At 41.2% G+C, this 24,118-nt stretch overlaps 2 protein-coding genes across 3 annotated transcripts in view; one reads left to right on the forward strand and one right to left on the reverse strand.

Moving 5' to 3' along the window:
- Pde6h (phosphodiesterase 6H, cGMP-specific, cone, gamma) overlaps nucleotides 1-24,118 on the forward strand; it is a 57,548-nt gene that overhangs the window by 16,147 nt on the left and 17,283 nt on the right. For both annotated transcript variants that reach the window (XM_013511588.1, XM_013511586.1), the window contains exon 2: nucleotides 4,440-4,469. The gene's annotated coding sequence lies outside the window, so the exon portion shown is untranslated. The remainder of the gene's footprint in view (nucleotides 1-4,439; nucleotides 4,470-24,118) is intronic.
- On the reverse strand, nucleotides 491-17,959 carry Arhgdib (Rho GDP dissociation inhibitor (GDI) beta). Its single transcript, XM_005379013.2, has 6 exons — nucleotides 17,812-17,959; nucleotides 8,880-9,063; nucleotides 8,170-8,253; nucleotides 6,069-6,145; nucleotides 2,986-3,049; nucleotides 491-1,168 (listed from the first exon to the last, which is right to left on the reverse strand). Exons 2-6 carry the CDS (start codon nucleotides 9,055-9,057, stop codon nucleotides 969-971), a joined length of 603 nt encoding a protein of 200 aa, XP_005379070.1. The 5' UTR covers nucleotides 9,058-9,063; nucleotides 17,812-17,959; the 3' UTR covers nucleotides 491-968.

Below are 24,118 nucleotides of genomic sequence, written 5' to 3' on the forward strand. Positions count from 1 at the left end.
AAAGGGGTCACATGTCAAGAGCAAAGCACAGGCTACAAATATAACATGTGAGAGAATTGTTAGTCACTGCGGATCATGGAGAGGGAGGGAGTGGTAAATGTGGGCAGGAAGATATGCTAGGGCCCACTTGAAAGGGCCTTTGTAGGAACACTCAGCATAGGAGTGTCGACTTCATTGTTGGTGAAGAGAGTAGAAGAGAGACGTCTGACTTGGCCCGTATGCCACTGTGTGAAATCCAAAATGAGAATTCCATAGGCAGTGGGATAGATAGGTCTCAAGGTGAGGAGAAACTGCCATAAGAAAATTTCATGGAGGACATTAAATTTAGATTTTCACTCTGTGTTCCGAACATTTCCCATTGTATCTACCAGTCTGTTCCCAAGCATGTAAATATTGCCTATACCATGGACTCCGCTCCACCCCCAGAGAACTTGCAGTGTGAATTGCTCAGTTAAAACATTTATTTAAATAAAGAAAACAGAAATGAGGATCTCACTCTGAACATACAGTTGTTTTATTCTTACTTTCTCGAGTTGTTTACAGTGTCTCCCACATAAGAAGAACCCCAACCGGTAGGACATATTATGAGGGATTCATTGAGCCAGCTACAACCACAAAAGAATCCAGGGATGGGAATGAGCAACTAAACCTAAGGCAGAAGAACTGGTCACGGTAGTTTGTCAATGTTTTGGCCTCTAGTTGCTCAAATCGGAATAAGAGGGAAACATCAAATGAGGTGGAGAACTTGGAAGGTGTGGCTCTGAGCTGGGCACAGAGAGAGCAGGCAGAGTTTAAGCCTCATCTGCTTTAGGGACGTGGAATAAGATACATCAATAAGGAAGTGGAGGGTGTTGGAGAAGGGACCCAGCTGTGAACAGGGGTGAGGGACAAAGGAGGGACAGGGTGATCAATGTGGCTCGGAGGATTCTTCCAGGTGGTAGGGGTAGGAGGGAGAATGGGCAGATGCATCATTCTGTCCAGTCCTTCTTAATGGACAGGTTCCACTCCCAGGTGAGGTGGTCTTGCTTGTCATCATCGGTGAAGAAGGACTTGTTGTGGTAGGTGCCCCTGGCCAGCATGCCCTTGGGAGCCTCCTCCACTGGAGTGAGGAACTCATACTCCTCTGGTCGAGGCCCGTAGCTGCCAACCATAAACGTTGCTTTATCCACTAGGAAGAAAGGAGAGTGCATGAAGGTAATAGTCTGGTAAAAGAAAAACACACACTGCAGATTGGAGCTCACATTGTTAAAAGCCAGAGCAGTAGTTTCCAAGCTTGGTTGATGTTTTTTACCTAGGAAATTTTTGTTTAATAATTTTTTGGAGTACATTTTTTTTTCCCTCAATACTGGGGCACTCTACTGCTGAACTACATCCCCAGCCCTTTTTGAGAAAACTTTTATTTTGAGACAGGGTCTTGTCAAGATGTCCATGTTGGTCTTGAACTTGGGATCCTCCTGCCTCAGCCTTTTGAATGGCTGGGATAGCTACATCACGGTGCAGTTCTTGGAGTGACTTCTAATAATAGTTTCTTTTGCTCTGCTCCCAAAGGCTATAGTTCAGTAGACTGTGGTGGGCCCCAACAATCAGTATTTTGAAAAAGCATCACAGCTGATTCTGTTCAATAAGAAATTTGGAGAATCAGTGCCTTAAATCTAAGGAGATTAACTTTGTTTATGAAGTTGTAATAAATTAGACCGTTAAAAAATACCCAAAGGGAGACATGAGTTCTGGTCTCAGCCCTATAACGAAGTCACGTGACATCTTGGGCTTTCATATCCTCCTCTATATAATGAGCTTTAAGGATCTCTTACATAAAAGCTAGGTAGATACTTTAACAACTAGTATTCAGAATAGTACCCATATATAGAAGGGGGAAATAAGTACATTGGCCTAAATAAAAAAGTGAAGAACTGGATCAAATAGTGATAATAGCTAATCAAATTTATTTACAGGGTGAGTAACTAGTATATAAATATTAAGAGTAGTTGGGGTTAGAAATATTAATTAAGGTAAGTAGCTACATAGGTGGTACATTGTTGGCCTTTAAGTGTTAAGTTGGAAGTAACAGCTACAGGCACAATGTGGACCTTTTACCAAAGTCAGTCAAGATAGTCTCTATGCTCAAAAGAAATAGGACACTGAACTATTTTTCCATAAGAATAGGTAATGGAAAGGCCAAACAATAGCTTTCAGCTCAATAGTCCTCTGAGATTTGAGTAACTGATTGGTTCTTATGGTATGCAGATTTATCCATTGCTCCTGCGTGTTTTGCCCGTCAGTTTGGTAGAACTGGCTGTGACTCACTGCTTCTCACCTCTGGGGAAGACAGCCCCACAGGCGTGGAAGAGCTGTGAAGGTGTTTCCTCACCTTTCCACCTCTTATTTCTCCCTAGTCAGATTAATGACAGAAATCTAAAGGCATGTTCCCAAGACATCTTGAGAATAATGGCAGAATAAATAAAGTTATTCCACTATTTCTTTTAGTTAGGCAGCTTTTTTAAAATCCTGGAAATAATTTTTTTTTTCACTATTTCTTTGTTAGGAAGTTGAACTTTCACTCCCTGGGCTACTCGAAACTCCCACCCCAAGACACATATCTCTGTGCAGGCCTTTCTTCTCTTAGATTTGTCTGACACTTGGGTTTGACACCAACAACTATTTTTTTTTTTAACTTTTGTGTTTTACTTCTTTTATTTCATTTAAACTTATCTCAGTTACTCTTTCCATATAGGAGTATTGTAGTTCAGGTCCAGAAGCTTAGCGGTGAAGGTCAGTGGCTGACTCTATCTAAACTAGATATCCTGAATGTTGTCCTTGCTGATAATATCTGGGACATTTTACGTGTTTTGTGTTCCTGTTCCTAGGGTGGGCACCCACAGCTTTTATCAGATTCTCGTGAGAGTCTGTGACTAAATAATTTTAATAACCAGCATTTGAAGTATCAGTGAGAAGCAGTTTGAGAGTGGAAAGGTTGAGGTTCCTTACCTTTCAGCCCAGTCCGATAGGTGTGCTGAACGTATTTCAGGCCTGACACAATATCCTTGTTTACCTGTAGACGGGAATGATCCAAGCAATTGTATATTAAAGGAAGTCTTACTTTCCCTTGTCTTTCATGTTGATCCCATCAAGCTAAATCTTCTCTGGGGATGAAAGGTCTAAAGATTTAATCAGAATATGTGTTCCTATAATCATTTAGGATACTGGTGAGGCAGAAATCCAAGAGAGATGAAAAGACTCAACCTTGTCAGTTTTAACCAATGAATACAGTTTTAACCAATGAATACTGTTTTTTTATTGTTTGGGGGTGTTTAATTAAAATATTTCAATATTCATCATCAGCTTTCTCAATGCTTTATGGTTCAAAGGATAGTCTTAAGCTTCCCAACTGCAATACTACCAGCCAAAACACCAACCTCGTCTCAGGAAAGGTTATAAAAACACCAATGAAAAATATTATGTAAACACCTGAAAACCATAACCTCAGAAACGATCCACCTAGCATATGAAAAACAAACAAGGAGAAAAGCCCTAATGGAAAATCGGGTCTGCAAGATGGTTACATCCTCCACATAACTGAGAATGAAGTCTAGAGGTAAGGTGTCGGGCCACATGAAGACATCCTTCCTCATCAATATGGATGCAATCCATTTGCACCTGGCAAACTTTTTGGACATCTGTCATTGTCCGATATTGTCTGAGAGATTGTTATTTTCCAAGACTTTCACAGAAAATTCACTAAACCAGAATGAAAATATAGACAGCCATGTACTATGTTTTTCCATGATTCATTTTACCTGAGACTGAACTGAGTTGTCTGTTAATTGCACACAGTGGTCATGTCTACACAAACAAGCTAAAGGGACATTGAATCATTAGCTGGAGAGCTTGGGTAACTGTTTAGCAAGACGGAATAAGACATTTTCAAATATTTTTCCCCCAAAATAATTATTGCTCCTTATGGCTCACTGGATACAATAGCTAAACCAAGCTACCAGAATTGTTGTTTGTTCTGTGGATGGTAAGGTGACAGTAGTGAAGATTCTCAGATTAGATTCTAGACTTTCTAATCAGTATAAACTTACCAAAAGCAAATAGAATGAAAATGGCTTTACTAGAAAGAATGCAATGAAATGGAGCCCTTTCTAATTACTTTGACTTCCAGCTCTAGCTCATAGGAATCAAGAAAATGAATGTTTCCCAAAAGTCCTGGGCTTGTCCCTTAGGCTACTGGGAGATGTGATTCGGTGGGGAAAAGACTAGGAAGAAGAGTGAAGGGGTAATAAGAAGGCCTTCAAAACAGAGTCAACTATTTGCACATTGCTCCATGGAGGATTCGTTTGGTACAAATACATTCAAGGTGGGTAAAAGAAAAGTATGCATATTCACTCTCCTTTTCTTCTGCCTTCACTCTATTCTTCACTGTCTCCCCTCTTCTGCAGATGGAAGAAGTCTTGGTGACACGAACAAAGGTGAGAGCTGTGGGAGTCAGTGGTGTGACGTGCTCGGGAGGCAGAGGAAAGAGGAGGGAGAAATTGAATGAATCATCTATGCTGCTGTTCAGAGTGCTGTGAGGTTTAAGAAGAGAAGCTGACGATCTTTAAGAACAACTCACAGTCGATTTTAGGATGTGTTTGTTCCTGGTACTGTAAATGCAGATTTCCTTGGATGTTTTTCAGGAGACGTCAGTAAAGATACTTGTTTTTTCTAATTGTACCTCCATGTTGGACAGGCTCAGAGCCACCCAATAGTGGCTCAACTTTAACGAGATTCACACAGCACAACCTTTCTCCTGCTTGTGAGGGGGGTAAACCTCTGAGGTGGGTGGGACCCAAAAGTCCCTTTCTGTGCCCTAATGGGCAATTCTGATTCCCAAGAACCCTCACGACCACATCTCTAGGACTTCCCTTCTCATCTTGATCACAACAAAATTTCCCTGTCATATTTAACTTGGTAAAAACTGGATTCTTCAACTGACAATGCAATTCCATATATGACTAAAAAGTGAACCAATGTGTAACCCATTGTAGGGACATTTGGGTAATATGTTTTACCAAACTCCTAGGCTGTCTAGTAATAAATAGTATGAGAGGAAACAAAGTTATCCATAGTTCAGGGCCAACTATGGATTAGGGGTCAACAAATATTTCCAGAGTGAAACTATTTTGAGGTACATTTGCATGGGTTAGGGAGTGATCTCCATCCACCCTGAATCACATCCTGCACCCGGGACAAAGAAGGCCCAGTGTGCAAACAGAACAGATGGAAGCTTGCTCAGTAGAGTCCAGGCCCTGGAGAATGTGATTGGGTGGGAATAAGGGGCAGCCAAAGCAAACATAAACCATAATGTGCAAACAGTGCATTTGTGACATGTTTGTTTTTAGAGTCAAGGTTAGTTTTCTTGTGATTGTGGCTACCCGTTGCAATATCTGCCTATTCATTAGAAGTCAGTTTATTTCATACTTAGGTTTGCTCTTACCTGGTCATCTGTTCCACAACTCTAATTGCAATTTCTAGTAATTTGGCAAAGACTGAGGTCCTATCTCTTTCTTCTTGTTATAAGTGAATTCTTTTATTTGTCCATTTCTCAATATATACACACTAAACGTTTTGTGTGAAATACTGGAAAGGAGGGATACATAATTTCATCATGCCGGGTATGCTGAGCTTGTGTCAGGAAGACATACCACAAAAGGTACAATCCATACTGCTACCATACCTTGTGGATGTTTGTACCAGGAGTTCCTCAGCAGAGGAAAGTTTGAGGGACCCTGGCCGGGAAAGGCAAAGCAAAGGTGAATTTTGAGAGTGGAACTCAGAGAAGGGAAGAGACTAAGGCCTGCAGACAAGGAAAGAAAAACAAAGTCTGCCAACACGATAATGTGTGGCGCTTAGTTGCTGATTATAGGAAAGATTTAAATTAAAAATACACAGGGGGGTGCTGAGGATTTAGCTCAGTGGCACAGCGCCTGCCTGGCAAGCGCAAGGTCGTGAGTTTGATTCCTGGTACCAGAAAAAAATCAAAACCAAAATAATAATAATAATAATAATGCACAGGGAAAGATACTTACTTTGAAGTGAATTTTGACTCTATATTCAATACCTTCCTTTAGCACAAAAGTTTCTTTTTTGAGAGATTCAAGGTCCCCTGTAGAAGAGGATTTGGAAAGAGTTTAGTCTCAAAAGCAGCTATAAAGAAATAAAGGAAATCTAAGCTCCAGCTATTTGTTGAGTCTATCTGGGCAACATGGCCCCAGGGAGATCTCAGTTCAAAAGGCATTTGAGATTTGTTCCTGTGCACATACACACGTGATACTGGGCTTTTACTGTTCAGTTATGAAAAAATATGGTAGATGTCCCTCCCAAATTTGATTTCTTGGATAGGCATGGTGGTTCACACCTGTAATGCCAGCACTCAGGAGGCTGAGGCAGGAGGATCACTGGGAGTTCAAGACCAGCCTGGGCTACAAAGGGAGCTCAAGGCCAGTCTGAACTGCATAATGAGACCCTGTCTCAAAAAAAAGACAAAAAAAGTTTGATTTCTTTTTTTCTTTCTTTCTTTCTTTCTTTCTTTCTTTCTTTCTTTCTTTCTTTCTTTCTTTCTTTCTTTCTTCTCTCTTTCCTTCCTTCTTTCTTTCTTTCCTTCTTTCTTCTCTCTCTCTCTCTCTCTCTCTCTCTTTCTCTCTCTCTCTCTCTCCCTCCCCCCTTTCTTTCTCAAAGTTGCCCAGGTTAGGCTGGTGTGGATTATACCTCGCTTCATATTGTTTTCCTTAAGATCACTTGCACTATAAAAGTTTTAGGCTTTATAAAGGCAGATCTGCATCTAGTTCTTGATCCCTGTGCGCTAGTTAGGGAAGTAATTGTGCTCTGTTATTTTCCTTATGTGATCCTGTGTAATTTGACATTCAGATATATGCATGTGTGTGTGTGTGTGTCTGTGTTTTGCAGCTTTGTGCTTCTGCTTAGTTTCATGAACATTATTATACCTCTGGGATTCAGCTCAGCAGCTTTCTTAGGACCGAAAACTAAATTTAGGTTTTCTCTCCTGGGAGAAAGGCACAGGGACCAAGCTTTCCCTATGACATTCTCAACAAATTTCCTCAGAGTGCTCAGACTTTATCTTGCAAACTGACAGTTGTACCTGGCAACATGACACAATTTTGCACAGGAAGAGGTCTGAGCTGTGGTGACAGAGTGAGTTTCTTTCCTGGAGAGATGCTAAATGTGCGGGCCTGTGAATGGTGTGTGTGTGTGTGTGTGTGTGTGTGTGTGTGTGTGTCTGCACTGAAGCCTTCAGTTACACAGGAAGTGTGTCTTCTCAGCCTCTGATTTCTTCCCTCTGACAAAGAAGCCCATATAAGGTAAAGAGTGGATATGTACTGTGAAAGCGAAGTTCCTTGTTGCTAAATCTGCTGTCCTAGAAGGGCTTTGCTCTGCCTCACCAGAGTGCAGTATTTGAATTTGGAAATGATTTTCTTTTTCTACTAACAACCTGCCTTTGATAGCCCCAGCCTCCTGGCCCTATGTCCTTTTCTCATTCCCAACCCATGTTCATTTCTGCCCTCACCACTGCCTTCCAAGTCTTTCCCCCCTCTCCTCAAGACCCAGAACTCAGAAAAGAGCTCACGCTTGAGTCACAACAAGGTGGGAGAAAATAACATCTTCATTTACCCTTTATAGGGAAATTTGTTTATGTAATAAAAACCAGAGCTTTATACTTAAACATACTAGAATTTGTAGCATTATTCAGGAGGTTGCTCCTCTCCTTTAGGTAAGATTTATAGCTGATAAGGGCTTAGTATTTCCTGTCATGTCTAGACTATAATCATCCCAACTCTAGACCATATAGTTTTCTTCTGTATGTTTCCATGTAGAGTCTTCCATGCACGAATAGTAATTTTTCTGCTCTTATGTGAAAATAAAGATCTGAAGTAAATATAATGCAACTTAGTGTATCAAGTTAGTCTATATTTGTATCCTCTTCAATCAAAACAAATTAGAGATTTTTTTTATTAAGCATGGCTAGTATTGTACATTGCAAGTACAGTCATTTATGAACTCGTCTAAACATACACACTTCTGGGAGTCACCTTACTAGGATTTTCTTCAGCAGAACAGGGGACAAAGACCAAGTTTCCCTGTGATATTTTAGCCACGGTTGGGTCTACTTACCGGTAAGGTCCATGGTGATTGGGCCTGGTGCACTGTCACAAACCAGAGTGAGCCGTGTGACAGTCACATTTGGCAGTGTTGGGTCTGCAGGATTCAAAAGAAGATGTAGGCATGAGGAACAGACATGTGTTTGCATTTCAAGTGGGAGAAGGAGGATATAAAGGGAAACGTAGTATCACTGTCTGGAGTAGACATAGAAATGGTGGTAGACTGACCACCCTTGGTTGTGATGACCTTACAGATTGGGGCCATGTTATTACTTTATCAGGCCCTATGGGTTCATCTTAATGATCAACATCAAATATTTCACAAGTGGCTATGGGTCAGGGGCTCTACTTGTTGGGCACTGCTTATCCACATCTCTGGCCGTGTCTTTTTCTACCATTGTGTGTATGCAGGAAATGAGTGGCTAGGAAAAGATTAAGAAGGAAGAGAGAAAATGAGAGAAATAGTGGAGAGAGGGGAATACAGTCTAAGTGGTGGCCTCAACTTCTTTCTAAATCCTCCCTGTGTGTAATCTTTGCCTGCCTCATTGCTGAGCTGTGTCCTATGTGCAAGGAAGACAACGATAGGGTCCGCAGCTTTGTTGGGCATGTATACATCGTGCCTTGCCCTCTTCGTCTTGCAAGTATTTGGCAGCCTCTCCTTTGCTTCTGCTCAGTGGCTGCAGTACATCCTTACCTGCAGTCTCCCTGCCCCCAGATACACACCTGCTACAACAGGAGCATCCCCCAGCAGGGTCTTCTTGTACTTAGTTAGACTTTCGTCATCTTTATCCATCTCCTGTAGCTCCTTCAGGGACTTCTGAGGTGGTGGCTTGTAATTGAGCTTGCTGTCTAGCTCATCGTCACCTTCATCCAGCTGTGGCTCTGTGTCCTTTTCTGTCATCTTGATCTACTCATAAAGGGGAAAAGAGTCCATTATCCAAATTGTTGGATATGTAAAATGTTTGTGGGGCTGATGGTATCACCATCTTTGTTCTAGTGAACTTTGGGAGTCTTCAGCAATTTTCCAGATTTTCCCTGAACTCAATCTCATTTTGTGTTTCATGAAATAAGAATATAGTCTATTCTACTCATGTCTCTACAGGCCTGAATTACTCTTTACTGTGATGAGTATCTCCTATATATTGAATGCAACCAATATGAAATAAATTATTTCTTTATTTATTTTTTATTTTTTTGGTACCAGGAATCCAACTCAAGACCCTGCACTTTCCAGGCAAGTGCTGTGCTGCTGAGCTATATCCCCAGCCATGAAATAATTTATTTTTGAACCATATACTTCAAGTGAAGCAACATAGCTCAAGCAGTCCCGTACAGTGAACCACAGTTCAATCAACTCCTTACAGGAATATTCAGTCCTCACTCCAGCCAGTTTTGCTCCAAGTTTCCAGCACGCACAATCTCTATGATGGTGGTTTTAAAAGATAGCCAAGAAATGGTTGGCTTTTTCCCGTTAAGTCAGTCTTTCCTTGAACACCTGAAACACCTGAAGATTTATAGCTCTGATACCTGCCTGAGGTATCTGAATGGTTCCTGCCTAAGAATGTTAAGAATTTCTTTAGAGCAGGCACCAGATTCTGTGTGTTTCTTGAATTCTTCCATAACCTTTGAATTGTTCAGCATCTTATTAATTTTTGTTGATTGATTCATTAGATTGTATAATTAAAGATCTCAGTTCTTTTGACATACAACACAATAACATAGGATTCTTAAACTCTTCTACACAAAATTGTCAGTATATATCTTTTTCAGCTCCCTGCCACCACCTCCTGTTTCTGGAACTACTTCCTTTTGTGTCCCTACCTTGCTGCCCCAAGTTTCCAGTGACTTTGTGCTCTAAGGCCCCACCTGGATTGCCCTGCAGTGTTCCCTCTTTTATCATCAGCTATGTTTACTTGTTTTTATGTGAAAACATTGAGGAGAAATCTAGTAAAATTAATCCACATGTAAGTGTTAATGATGAGGGTAGGAGTAGTCAGAGTGTTTCAAAACCAAAATGAACCTCAGAGGTGATATTTCTGCTCTCTCAGTTAACCATTGAGAAAGTTGAGCTCTAGAGATTAGGAGAGTTGCCCACATTTGGACAGTCGGATGAGAGCTGCAAGATCTTAATCCAGAGTAAGAACCCCACAGAAGAACTTCAGGGCCTATGGTCGCAGCAATGAGAGCTGGTGATAGGGAGATGCTGGGGCAAAGAGATAATTCTCTGGTTCCATTTACTTCTACCTTGAGAGTAACTTTTGAAGATGTCATTGCTCCTGAAGGACCTACCTATAAGACAATACCTATCACGTTGTTGCCTGAGTGACACTGCAAACCTCTCTAAAGTTCCCTGAGAGTGAAGATATTTCTGGACCAAATCAGTTGTGTTTTTGAGTTTCAGTGCCACTAACACTGGCAAAAGGAAGAAAGATAATTTGGAAGTGAAGCTAAAAGGGAAAAATAAAAGCAGTTTGGACAGAACAAAAAGGAACAAAATGGTAAAGAGAATGAAAGAGAGAGGCAGGGAGAGAGAGAGGGAAGAAAGGAAGGGGAGAAGAGAGGAGGAGAGTAAAGAAGGATATTCTTTGGTTCATTATTTTTCTTGTTATTTTGCTGAAAGACCAACTCTGAAAGCAGCATTACAATGCCAAGATCTACTTCCTGTCCTGGAAGGAAACTTGTAGGTCTGTTCCTATGGCAACTCTTGTTTCAGCTTTAGACCCAGCATCCCTCAAAGCTCAGATTCTTTAGACCATAGGGAAAAATATAGCTATCAACCCAACTTATGTTCCAAATAACACTCAGAGGAGATGAATGAACTGGTTAGAAAAATGTGGTGGGTGGATGTTGTAAGTTTGGGTCATTTAAGGACAATCATTAAGGAGCAGATGAACAAACCAGGTAAGGCTAATTAGATTAGACAGATTTTCATCTGGTGGCCTGAGGAGCCTAAGAAATAACACAGATAGAGCCCACATAATACACTGTGCAGAACAACAGGAGGGCTATTTGTGCTAATAAGGGCGTCTCAGCCCCTGTGGTCAGGCATTTCTGGAATATATCACTTGGTTCTAACAAGTCACCTGTCTGACTCTTATTAGATGGTGACATTACATATGGCCATTAGCCCAAGGTGCTCTCATTCACCTACAGGGAACTGTAATTCTATAGCTTCACTCTCAATTTAGAAGGGATAATGAGAAGCGGGGGTGCTCTGGCTTAGCACAGGATTTGTGGATGTTTGTGTGAATATTGACAAGTCAACCTATCTGTCATCCAGGTCTTTATATAATTGCTACATCTGAGACTGAAATCAGCTCTCTATTTTCTTGACTCACTATTTTATTTAATAAAAATAAGACATTATTTTTTAAAGACATCAAACAGTGGAGGTGTAGGATTACTGTATGAACTTAGTACAGTCTAGGGGAGGAAATCAGGACCCCATTAAAAGAACTGGGTCTAATTGTAACATAAGAAATAGAGGTAAGGAGGTAGATGATTCAAAACTAGCTTAGTTGAGACAGCTTATTAGAAAAAGATGCTAATGTCATAGTATAGCAAATAGGAGTTGAAAAGCACTTCTTAGGGATAGCATTTAAAACAAAATTAAGGTCAGAACTAGTTACCAGCCACCTGCTGCTCATAAGGCATTGCACTTGGGTGTTTACAAGACATAGGAAAGTAGGGCAATGAGTGGAAGCTGGGAGTTTTACTCATATTAAAAGGCCCAGGTGGTTTGACTGATTGTTCTTAATCTTTCTGGAGATTACAGGTCTCTTAGGAAATCTGATTAATATCAAGTTCCTTATCCCAAGGTAAAAGGAATAAAATCATGAAATTATGCAAATGACCCCAGGTTTCATGGACTCTGAAGTCCTTCATAGACTTTATTGGGATTCAAGATCGCTAGATTAGGAATGACCTCAAAACTGTAACCTCTTGGAAACATGAAGCAGAGATGAAGGTTAAAGCGGAAGCTTGTCTAGATGAGGCCCAACCGAAGCATTGACCCACGGAGCCTCAGGCACAGGGTCATGTCCACCCACCAAACTGTTTGATATATCGAAACAGAAAATATCAGAGACATCTGTGTCTCAAGGATCACGACCAGGGCGGCTGGCAGAGGAGCACATGTGCACAGGGAGAAGCCCACTGACTGAGACCTCACGGGGCAGATGTTTGACTCACCATGGATCACATTCTCATCTTGGGATAGGGAGATTATAACACACCATCTCTAGCTTGTTTAAATTTCTAAGCCTCTGTCTGCAGATTTTTCCTGACCTGCAGTTGTGTGTCAGCTAAATTATCAGAGGTTTAGTTACCTTGTCTCACTACTGCATCTAAGACAATGTCTCTGTTTCATTGTTTTAAATTTAGGTGAATTCCCAAAAGATGCTGCATCTTTAATTTTAGCTTTTCAAACACATAAAGTTACCTTCTTTTACCCAGCAGCCCTTTGCCTAATTAAGGATATAATTATTAATAATTGCAAGTTGTTACTGATCTCTTATCCTCAGCCAAAAACTTAGCAATTTGTGGAAAATGCTTTCTCTACATTATTTCATCGAAGAATCACAATATTGTGCAGTAGGCACTGCTATACTTTACAAAGACAGAAACAAGGACAGAAGGAAGTATTGAATATTTCAATCACACAGAATTTAAAATTTCCTACTCATGTGATCAATGACAAGAGTAACGGCCAAGACTCTAAGAAAGAAATATTTGCTGTGCATATATTTAGCAAGAATATCCAAAATAATATAACAACACTGGCTGTAAATCACTTTTTAAAAAAATTATTTTACACACTTACAGGGTAGAACGTGAGTTTTGATAGTTATATAGATAGACATAGTAAAAGGTTATGATGATCAGGCAAATTAAGATATCTAGCTAACGTAGTTTATTTTTTAGTAGCAGGAACACCTAAAATCTATTCTTTAAGCAAAAGTTCTGAGTACAGTGGAGTATTATTAAATGTTGCATTGCAATTTTTGTTTTGTCTTTTTGACATCAGGTCTTGTTATGCAGTTCAGGTTGGCCTTGCACGTACTTTGTAGCCCAGGTTGGCCTCGAACTCACAGCAGTCTTCCTGCCTCAGCCTCTCAAGTGCTGGGATTATGGATGTGTGCCGCCATGCCTGGACTGGCTTGTAACTTTTAATTTCACAAGTAGTCTCTGCAAAACAGATTCTCCCAAACACCCAGACATAGGTGGTACATGGTATGACCATAATTTCCTAAACAATACGGGTGTATATTTAACTACCAAGATCAAATTTCCCTTTTTATCTTTCCCTGTTACAGATGCCTACTGAAGTGAGAACAGGAATTTTAGGAAAATTGTACACATTGCTTTCCAATCCCACCATCTAAAGAACAACTGATTTTATTCTTGATAATAATTTCAGCAGTCATCACATATAGCACAATTTAATCTTTTTTGAAGATTAGCTCATTTAGTTCTGTGAGCACCGTCATTTTCCCACAGGTCAGGACACTAGAGCCCAGCTCAGGTAGCTGCCCATGAAGTTACTTGCATCTCACACAAGCTGCGGAATGAATGTGTGCAGGCACTGCACTCTGAGCCTTCCATTGTCTTTATTAAGTCAGGACAATATTAAAGCCCATTAGTCATTTGGGGAATCTCTCTGTGGTGCATGAGCAGGGATAAATGCCTCGTCGTAAACTCTACAGGGCTGACTTTAACCTAGCAAGGAAGTGTCACATCAAGATGTTTTCAGTGCAGCTGTGTTCCTGTGCTACCTTGCACAAGTTGCTCAACCTCTCTGGGCCCCAATTTCATGCACAGCAAAATGAAATTATTGCATTTGAAGTCCTCTGAGGTTCTTTCTTAATTTAGTGCTGTGAACACTCCCTGGTTTATTACAGGACCCAAGCAAGTCTCGCTGCCTTCAGCTTCACTTTTACTACAAGCAAAGTGGTAATAAAGATCCTTCCTTGCGGCACTGAAGGGGTGAAGAAAACAAGAAAAATTTAGGCCCATGGCGGAGGTTCAATCAGGGTTCACTTTTTTCTTTCTTTCCATTCCCTGCCCCCTGCTACCTATGGTCTCTTTCATGGCACAGCTTTGGGGAAGTTAGGTTGCTGATCTCCTAGGTACCAAACCCTTTCCACTGGATAGGAACTGCACAAATCCAAGCCTTTCTCCTCGGAAACAGGCTCTGCTTCTTTGAGCAGGAGTAGAGCCAGAAATTCTGGGAATTGCAAGAACTATTTATAAATGGAATCCAGCTTAAAATGGGGCAGTAACTATTATATTTCTTCTGAAAACTTCCACATAAACAATTTAATTTTAGATGTTATGTGTGGTTCCCTTGCCTAATTGAAACCAGAGGTCATTCTGGAATAATGAGAAATGTCAGTGGACACTGACGCCCACTGATGGGGGATTTCCCTCTGTCGTTGGAATAAAATGTAGGAGAAACTTAACTCATGTCTCAAAGCTAGATCTGCTGGAGTGTGCTGGATTCCGTGGGCCACGAGAATTGAAGTATTAGGTACAAGAGGTAGAGAGAAAGAAAGTGGGGGTGGGGAGGGAGAGAGAGACAGGGAGAGAGAGACATGAGTGGGGAGAAAGAGGGGAGAGAGAAGGAAGGGAGGAAGAAGAGAGGGCAAGGAGAGGAAGAGAGGATGGGGAAGAGAAGAGAGGAAAAGAGAAGGGAGAGCGGGGAGGGAAAAAATGGAAGGGAGCAGAAGGGGAAGGCAGTGGAGGGAAGGAGAAGAGGAGAAGGGAAGAAAGAGAAGGGGAGGAGAGAGAGAGATGGAAGTACCAGAGGTAGGTGCTTTCCTTCAGAAAAGTCCCTGTACCGCCTTCAGCATTCGCTATCACCCCAATCTCTCCACTCCTTGTTGACTAGGAAATGTCCTGCTTTGAACCTGAGGCTGCTTGTCCAAAGCAGATCTTTGAAAGCTGGGGGTCTCTCACACACTGTTGACATTTCAGAGCTAGTAAGAATGTGTCTGCTTTGCTGCCTGCCTGGTGCTTTGGCGCATGTGGGGACCCAGGTTTAGCTCACAGGACACCAGAAGGGGGTTCTCTCCTTTGCGGAATCCTCCCCGGTCTCTCAGAGTTTCTTTGTGTGTGTGTGTGCCAGGAACTGAACTCAGGACCTTGTGCTTGCCAGGCCGGCACTAAGCTATACCCCCAGTCCTTCTCAGCATTTCTGGCAATGTACTGCTTTGGTGACGCGAGGCTGCTCTCTACCAACTCAGCCCCTGAGGAGCTGAAATTTCAAAACTGGGTGAAAAGAACCAAACCAGTGCCTAAGAGGATATTTTTATATACAATAAAATCATAATGAATTCAGAGGAGCATATGATTTTCTAGAAGCAGAATTCTTTAGCATTTCCCTTTGTAAGACAAATAGTGCATTATGTCCTGCCTCTACATTCATGGTATGCTGTTCGAACCTGGGTTTTCCTGCAGAAGGACAGAGAACTTAGTGGAGCCATTAAGCTTGTCTGAGGACCCACCTTGTGAAAACCATCGCTGTGCAACAAATCCATATAGTCACAGAAGTTTTAAATTAGGAGTGAAATATCAGAAGTCAAAGACAATTTGATCAGTTGTGCTCAGAATATGAGACTTTTGAAGGAAGCCCATGTAAATTTTTTGCCAACTCTGGCCGGAGTGGAAATTTCATACAACACAGAGTTTAATACAACACAGAGTTATTTGCTAAGTACTTACTGAATAGATGAACTTTGTTGAAGTTTCAGGAGCAATAAGAGACCTGGGGAGTATCACCATGGACTCCAACACGGGCAGTAAGAACACTGCTCCAGCCACAAGGAATTAAAGAAAATTTCTTCCCTGGGACATTTCTAGAAATCCAGTTCTGAGGCACTGTAGCTATCAATTTCTTTTTGTATCAGTATGTAACTTCAGACCACTGAACATTTCTGAGTCTTAATGTTCCTTCCCTGTCTTCTTGAGACGAAAATTTGAACGTCTCTAATGCCAGACCTTGTACACAGAAGGCAGGCAAAGAAACTTGGTTCTCTTTTTTCTGTCTGCTTACGTTTTACTCCCCAGGCCTTTTCTCTTCCTACTAGCTGAAATTTGTAGTATATTGTGTTCTTACAAATGTCCCTCAGGATAACTTTGCTATGTTGGGTTCCCAGTGAACATAGAACCTTGGTGTTGCTCAGTACATACTGCCTGCAGGACAAACCCATGCTCTATAAAGCAAGGAAAGGACCCAGTCCCAGGGCCTAGAAGATATTTACCCTCTGTAACACAGTTATCCCTCCTAGGATGGATCTGTGCAACATGGATGAAGAATGACTTGTTTTCTCTGAGGTCTCCATATCTCACAGAAGAATGAGACGATCACCTTACTACATTTATGCTATGTTTGGCATTGGGGGGAACATTTTCTGAACATATTTAACAATAAGAAATGGTGAGACTAATGTCACCCGTTGATGACTGGACCCCTAGCCAAGCAAGTGACCACTGACCTCTTGATTGCTCTTGACTATTTGATTACTTCTGCAGTGAGGACTAAGTGTGCCAACCCTGACTACAGTGGCTCTTGTCTCCATGCGCAGGGACAAGTGCGAGGCCTCTATGTGACAGTAGTCCCCTCCCTCACCTGGAATGACGCCTAGTACTTTTCAGATCTACACCACAAACTACCCTAGGTCTGACTTTAATCACAGACTATGCGGCGGATACTGGCTGGGAAGTCCTCTAAAAGGGAGGTAAGTATTTCAGCCATGTCTGAAGCATACCCAGTGGTAGCTAAAGTTCAGAACTTGACAGTCTGAAGACCCAGTAACCAGTGTTCCAGCTGGAACCATTTGGATTCTCCTAGAATCTGTCTCTTTAAGCAATTATTGAGTACTTTCCAGGGTTGCTTTTAATTCTCTCAGGTGTAAAGGTGTCGTCTGCGCCCCACCACCCCCTGCCCCTGGCAAGAGGATATGTTTCTACCCATCCCACTGGAGGAATTTAAAACTCTGTTTTTATTCCTGGTAGAAATTCCATCAGTGCATGACAGAAAAGGAAACGACAGTGTGTCCTATTGCACTTCCCCTTAACTGCCAAGTCCCTTTGTAGTGGAAGGGAGCACTTCATCATGTATTTCTCTTTTAGCACCAGACAGGTCTTTAGAGGAAAACAGTTTGGTATTTGACAACTCCAAACCACTTTTTTCTCTGTTTAACAAGTCTGATTAAATAGTCTGCTTAAAAACAGGAAACCGCACATCTCCACCCCAGCAAAGCCCAAGACACACCAGAGTGATCCATATCAGTTTAGACCTGCAGTCTCTCCCACTCTGAGCTTGGCCAGGTGCCTGCTCCTCCCTGTAGGAAACCTGTCCGGGCTCTCCCCCGCAGGTATGCTCTGAGACTCGCTCCAGAACATCCTGGCTTCTTCCCCTGGCTGCACCGCCTCCTCCCCCTCCCCCTAGCTGCTCCCTGAGTCATTGCTTCAACTTCCCTCTCTCTGCAGAACCGAAGCAGCAGCCTCTTTAACACTTTCTTATCATCAAGTTTGTTGCAAAGAGAACTGTTGGCTTAAAAAAATCTGTCAAGGGCAGTAGCCTGGTACAGATACGTCCTACGCCCCTCTGAGCCCACCTCTACCTCCCCTGCCCTGCGGCGTTTGAACTCACATTCAGTGCGTCGCGTCTCTGTCGTCTCTGTCGTGTGCCTCTGTCTCTCAACTCTGACTTCTGAGTACTGGCAGTTAGAACAGGAAGGAAGTTACCGAGAAAAAAATGTTTTAAACCTCCTTGAAAAGGAAACCCTGGGCTGTCTCTAATCCTGTTCCTTTGCACAGCCTCTATCTTGATCAGCCAACTATGAGCAGCCTTCTTGCCAATTAATGGCACATGTGGGAACAAGACAGCACATGAGATGCACGAATGTACACGCAAAGGATGGAGCCTACAGCTACAAGTGCTGTGAAGAACTGTGTGGTTGTGTCTAAAAATCAACTCGTCTCAGTGCGTAAGCCTGGTGAGACAGGCAGCCTAAAACACCAGCAGTGACAAATTCAAAGAAGCTTTACTTTCTACTGCTAACTTCTGTTCTTATTAGGTGCCTGCCAGCTCCTTTATCAGTCAGATATTTTGAAGATGCTGGCAGTAAATGCGGAGGGGAAATTATGAATGTTAAATATGTATACTTGATGCTAAATGCAAAATTTTGTTCTCGCACAGATTGTTGGAGTTTTATTGGCTGTAATTTCAAGATGTCGCTTCATCGTGTATCACAAATGAGCAAATGCTGTTTGTCATCATTTTTGCTAGTTTTTCCTCCAAATTAAACAAACAAACAGAAGATAAAGCACTGCCTTGGATTAAATTCAGGGATGCAGGTTACAGAATAAAACACAACTTCATTAATTCATAGTCTTCCATCTCAGAATCTGTGAGATTTAACAAGTGCTAAAATTGACTGTCTTATAATTGAGGAAATGGTTTACGAAGTAATTCAAGTGGGAGCAAAGTGAGAGGCTATATTTAAACCATCTGAGGAGACAGTTTCAAGCACAGAAGCCACACTTCTTCTATACCTTAGCTGTTGTCAATCATAAATGCTTATTTATATTAATATTGCAATGTCCAGTACTTATACCAGTATGTATAGTACTAATTAAGCAAATATACTTGGAGAAGCTGACTTTTGAAAACTCAAAGGCACGGTATTTATTTTATAATTGTTTCCACAGGCTATATCTTGTCGTTAAAATCAACAGACTTGAATCGTTAAAGGATGGCAGTCATTTGATGTGAAAAAACAGACTAACTCCCCCCCCAAAATAGAAACAATGCACAATTAAAATTAATACAAGTGCTGAAAACAAGATATAGTTTTATTCTGTGAATTTCAGCATCATACAGATAGACTATAACACTTGAAACAAAGTATATAGTTTTAGCTAGGTGTGGTGGGGCAGGCCAGCAGTCAGGAGGCTGAGGCAGGAGGATTGCTGTGAGTTTGAGACCAGCCTGGGCTACAAAGTGAGCTCAAGCTTGAACTGCATAGCGAGACTGTGTCTCAAAAAGACCAAAAAAAAAAAAAAAAGAAAAACCCAAAGTATATAGTCTTATAAATAAAAGCAAATACTGATTTACACAGAAGGCATTAAACATTTTTAGCTTCATAATCTCAAGGGACTGTATTTATTCATTGACTTATATTTGCTGAGCACCTTTCTTCTTCTAGGTAATGTTTCAGACTCTGATGTGCACAGCAGACAGACTAAATCTCTGCTTTCCTGTGGCTATAAGGAGGAGCCTGACAAGCCCAGTAACATATGCAGAACATTGACTCATTCAGTGCACATTTAAATTTTAAAAATTTATTACAGTAAAAGACCACTGATCCGAATTCCCCTCAAAATACTCCACTCATTTCAAACACACTTATCCCATCATTCCTGCCACTTTCAGAAGCAGTTCTAGAAGTCTTCTTTCCTGTGTGTCTTTAGTTACGCTGTTGTGTCTGTCTCAATATCCTGAGTCAATTCAAAACATTTACGTTTCAGGATCACTTTGACTTTGGAGAAGAGCCCAAAGTCACCTGGTGCTAGATATGGTGAATAAAATGTAGGATACACTGTAACAGTTTTACAACTCTGCCTTCCCATTGGATAGCACTCAGCAGCAGCATTCACCATATTTCATCATACCTTCTAAAGACGCTTGTGAAAGACTTCCAGAACTACTTCCAAAAGTGGCAAGAAGGACAGAACAAGTGTGTTCAAAGTGAAGGGCATTTTTAGGGGGAATTAATGGGAATATACCTTTACTGTATATCATAATCTTTAAATTTAAACATTCACTGTATATTTTGATTACTCCTTGTATTAGTTGCAGCAAAAAGTATTTAAGATTAGAAATGGTGGATTCATGGTTTTCCACCACTCCTGTCTCAGGCTGTCAGGGTCTTCTCTAACACAGACCAGGCATCGCATTTCTTCCCTGCTGAGCCGAGCCCAGTGTGTGCTCACAACTTTTCTTATGCAGTGCTTTAGGCAAAGACCGCAATGGTATTTTAGCCCCAAATGCCTATAGCATCACTGGTAGGTTTGTAGTCTATGTACTGTTGTTGGGGACGGAGAGAGCCTTGATAATTTCATCCAATTTTCAAAAGCATCCATGACTTCAAAAACATTAAAAGTTAGTAATTTAGATAACGATTTTGGTGATATAACGATGAACTGCTGGCAGAGGGCAACGACTATGATTTCCTCAAATGTCGTTCAGCATCACAGTCAGGACTGTGGTCCAGCAAAATTACTACTTCTCATGTCCTCCTGATGCAGGTCATTGTTCATAGATACTTCTCAGGTGAGTAAACCGAAGAGATTCTTTTAATAGAATTAAAATGGTAGATGCTCTACTTCCAGCCCATGCTGATAACTGTGAGTTTTGCGCTGAGACTCCCTTTCTTACACCTAAGCTTCTGCGAATAGAACAAAATCTTCATTGTGGGAGAGAGAAAGTCAGGTGCCTGTTGTGGTAAGGGAACTACTTTTTCTCTAAGCACCTAAGCACAGTGAAACCAACAGACTTTGGAAACCTACTTAAGAATATTCAGAAAAATCATTAAGCTTTTGAAGTATTTTCCAACTGTTTCAAGGATACAACAGAAAGGTAAATTCCACGCAAATCTTTTACAAGGCTTTTGCCATGAGCCTGAAAAAAATGACAAGAAAACATCCCTTTTATTTCATGGCCCCATTTTTTAGAAGCCACAAGTAAAAAAACTGAGCAGGTTTTCTGCCCTGAACGCTGTCCGTTCTGGAATATGTCTGTGTTGCATTCACAGTAGTCGTGGATGGAACTGGAAATTCCATTTCAAGGCAGATATCCTGGTTCTCTTCCTGTTAGTGTGTCCTTGGACCAGAGTTTAGATTTCTCTGAGTGTTAATTTTCTTATCTGTAAAAGAAGGATGATACTAATTTTTAGCTTTCCTGCACAAGTTGGAAATGATGTGTGATATCTAGCAGAGCTTTTACCTCACAGTATGTGTTTGATACATGGCCCAGACTAAGGAAATCACCATCATTAAGACAGTCATTTTCATCTATGTTCTTATGATCAGCCCACCAACATGTCATATCTTACCTCCTCCTTTGAAGTGCTCTTCCACCCAGCAATTGTGTGTTTCCTGAACTCCTCGAACTTGAAAGCATATAATATGCACTATATATAACATACTGAAGTACACTGTGAATTTATTTTTCTGATCTGCTGGATCAGAACTTAGTACTTTAATAGGCAATTTTTGTATTGTTAAGTTATTAGTTTATGAATATCAAACTTATTATTCCACCTAAATAGGAAAGGCTTCAGTAAGGGGCTATGTTTAATATACCTGCGTTCCTTGGAGTGCCTAGAGGAGTACACAGTTGGACCATGGAAGAACTTGTGTCACTCTCTCCCATAGAGATGCATGTGTATAAATTAAGTAGCTTGTGTGCATTCTGCCCCCTACCCCATCTGTTTCTTCTAGTGAGAATGCCGTCCTGAGGAATAATGAATATAAATATGGGTATGTGTCATCAAAGGCCACTGAGACCAATTTTTCCCCTACTTTTCTTCATATACAGTCATGTTTTTCCTAATGACATAAAAAAATGTATCATTAAGCAATTGTGTTGTTACACAAACACCGTGGAGTATACGTACACAAACCTCAATGGAATGGCCTCTTACACACTACGCTGTGTGGTGTAGCTCATTGCATCCAGTACAAACCTGCATGGCGTGTTACTGTACTGGATACTGCAGGCAGCTGCAACACAGTGGCAATTATCTGCAGGTTTAAGCATATCTAAGCATAGAAAGGGTACAGTAAAAATATGGTATAAAAGATTTAAAAAGTGTATAGAGTTCGCAAAGTAGGAGTTGCTCTGGGTGGGTCAGTGAGTCCGTGGGGAGTGACAATGGAGGCCTGGCCTTTCACTGTGGCCTTAATAAACACTGTATGCTTAAGCTGTACTACATTTATAAAGACCTATTTTTTATTCATTAATAAATTAGCTTACTACAACTTTTTTACTTTATAAACAGTTTAATGAACTTCTTTGACTGTTTTGTAGTGGCGTTTAGCTTAAAATACTACAAACATATTTACAGCTGTACAAAAATATTCTCTCTCTCTTTTGTACTGGTGATTGGACATAGGGCCTCATGCATATGAGGAAAGCACTCTATTAACATTTTATATCCTTACTGTGTAGCTTTTTTCTAGTTTTTTTTTTTTTTTTCCTTTTTAACATTTTTTTAACAACAGTGCAGATGCAAACACACATATTAGCTTAGGCCTGCACAGGTCAGGATTGTCAGTATCGCCATCTTCCACCTCTACATCTTGTCCCACTGGAAGGTCTGTGAGAGGTAATAACAGTCATGTAACTGTCGTCTCCTGTTCCAACAATGTCTTCTTCTGTAAGCCCTCCTGAAGGACCTACTAGAGGCTGTTCTACAGTTCACGTTTCTAAAAAAATAAGCAGAAGAAGTACATTCTAAATAATGATAAAAATATAGTATAATAAATACATAAACTAGACATAGTCATTTATTTTCATTACCAGGTATTATGCACTGTACATAACTGTTGTGCCATACTGCTACACAAACTGCAGTGCAAGTTTCTTTCAACCAGTATCATCACAAGCTCATAATGTATTGTGCTACTACAGTACCATGGCTAAGATGTCACTAGGTGTTGTAGTCAGGGTTTACAAGGGGAACAATTTAATACAGGACACATAATTTATAAGATTCTTTTACAATAGTCACCCAAGGAGTCATATACAAAGAGAGTGCAGGAAATAAGTCCACACACTAAAGACCAAAAGAATCCAACTGAGGGCCTGGATCCAATGGCAGTGTCCTTCATGAGTCTAGCTACAGACTTAGAGCCCATAACAATGTCCCCTACAAGTCCAGCTGGAGGACAAGGGCCCATAGCAATGTCTCACACAAATCTGTTTCATGGATCTGCACTGGGAAGACCCAAAGATCAGTGTTGGAAGGTAGGAAGTCTGTGCCAGCGGGATGAAGGATCTGTGCTAGCAGGCTGAGGGATCTGCACTGGAGCCAGGAAGGGACACTCAAAGTAAGAACCAGAGCTCCGCCAAGAAGTACCACAGCTGTCCTCAGTGACAATGAGGTCCCAAGCTTTGATAATGAGAACAACCGAGTCTATATCAGGAAAATCAGCATGACAAACCCCTCCAGGAGAACAAACAGCCTCAGGAGAATCAACAGCTCCCTAACATCTTTCTTTCTTTGTCTCCAGTTCTCATTTTTATGTTGTTGGCAACAATCCTCAGGTGGGCCCCCCACACCTAGCACCTTGCTGGTTCAGTTCAGCTGGGTGTTACAAGTTGACCACCAGTTGTCAATCCACCACACTAGATGATAGGAAATTTTCAGTTCCTTCATAACCTTATCAGTATCTTCAGTGTCTATTTGAACAGTCAAGGCTGCCTCACTGTCCTGAATTGGTACAGAACATTTACCTTGCACTGTCATTTTGACTTTGGGGAAGAGCCAGAAGTCACGTGGGGCCAGCTGTGGGGAATGAGATAGATGAGGACACACTGTGATGTTTTTATAAGCTTGCCTTTCCATTGCATGGCACTCGGCAGCAGCACTCACTGTGTTTGATCACATGTAAAGACATTTAGGAAAGAGTACTTCCAGAACTGCCTCAGAAAATGGCAATGAGACAAGTCCTAGACCTCCAAGTTGCTAATGACAGAGAGAGCAAAAGAAATTAAACAATTTAAAAGTTGTGGCTGTAGGGGAAAAGACACATACTTGTTCTGTACATGGGGTACTTATGGAAGCACACATAGGATATCAGGGACGGCTTCTTGAGGAAGTGACTACACTGCTTAAAGAATAGTAGGTATTGGGTGGGAAAGGCTGGAGGAAGAGAAAGTATTTGAGGCA

The sequence above is a fragment of the Chinchilla lanigera genome, unplaced genomic scaffold (assembly GCF_000276665.1).
Source record: "Chinchilla lanigera isolate Chin_1 unplaced genomic scaffold, ChiLan1.0 scaffold00012, whole genome shotgun sequence".
In the NCBI taxonomy this organism is placed as follows: Eukaryota; Metazoa; Chordata; class Mammalia; order Rodentia; family Chinchillidae; genus Chinchilla; species Chinchilla lanigera.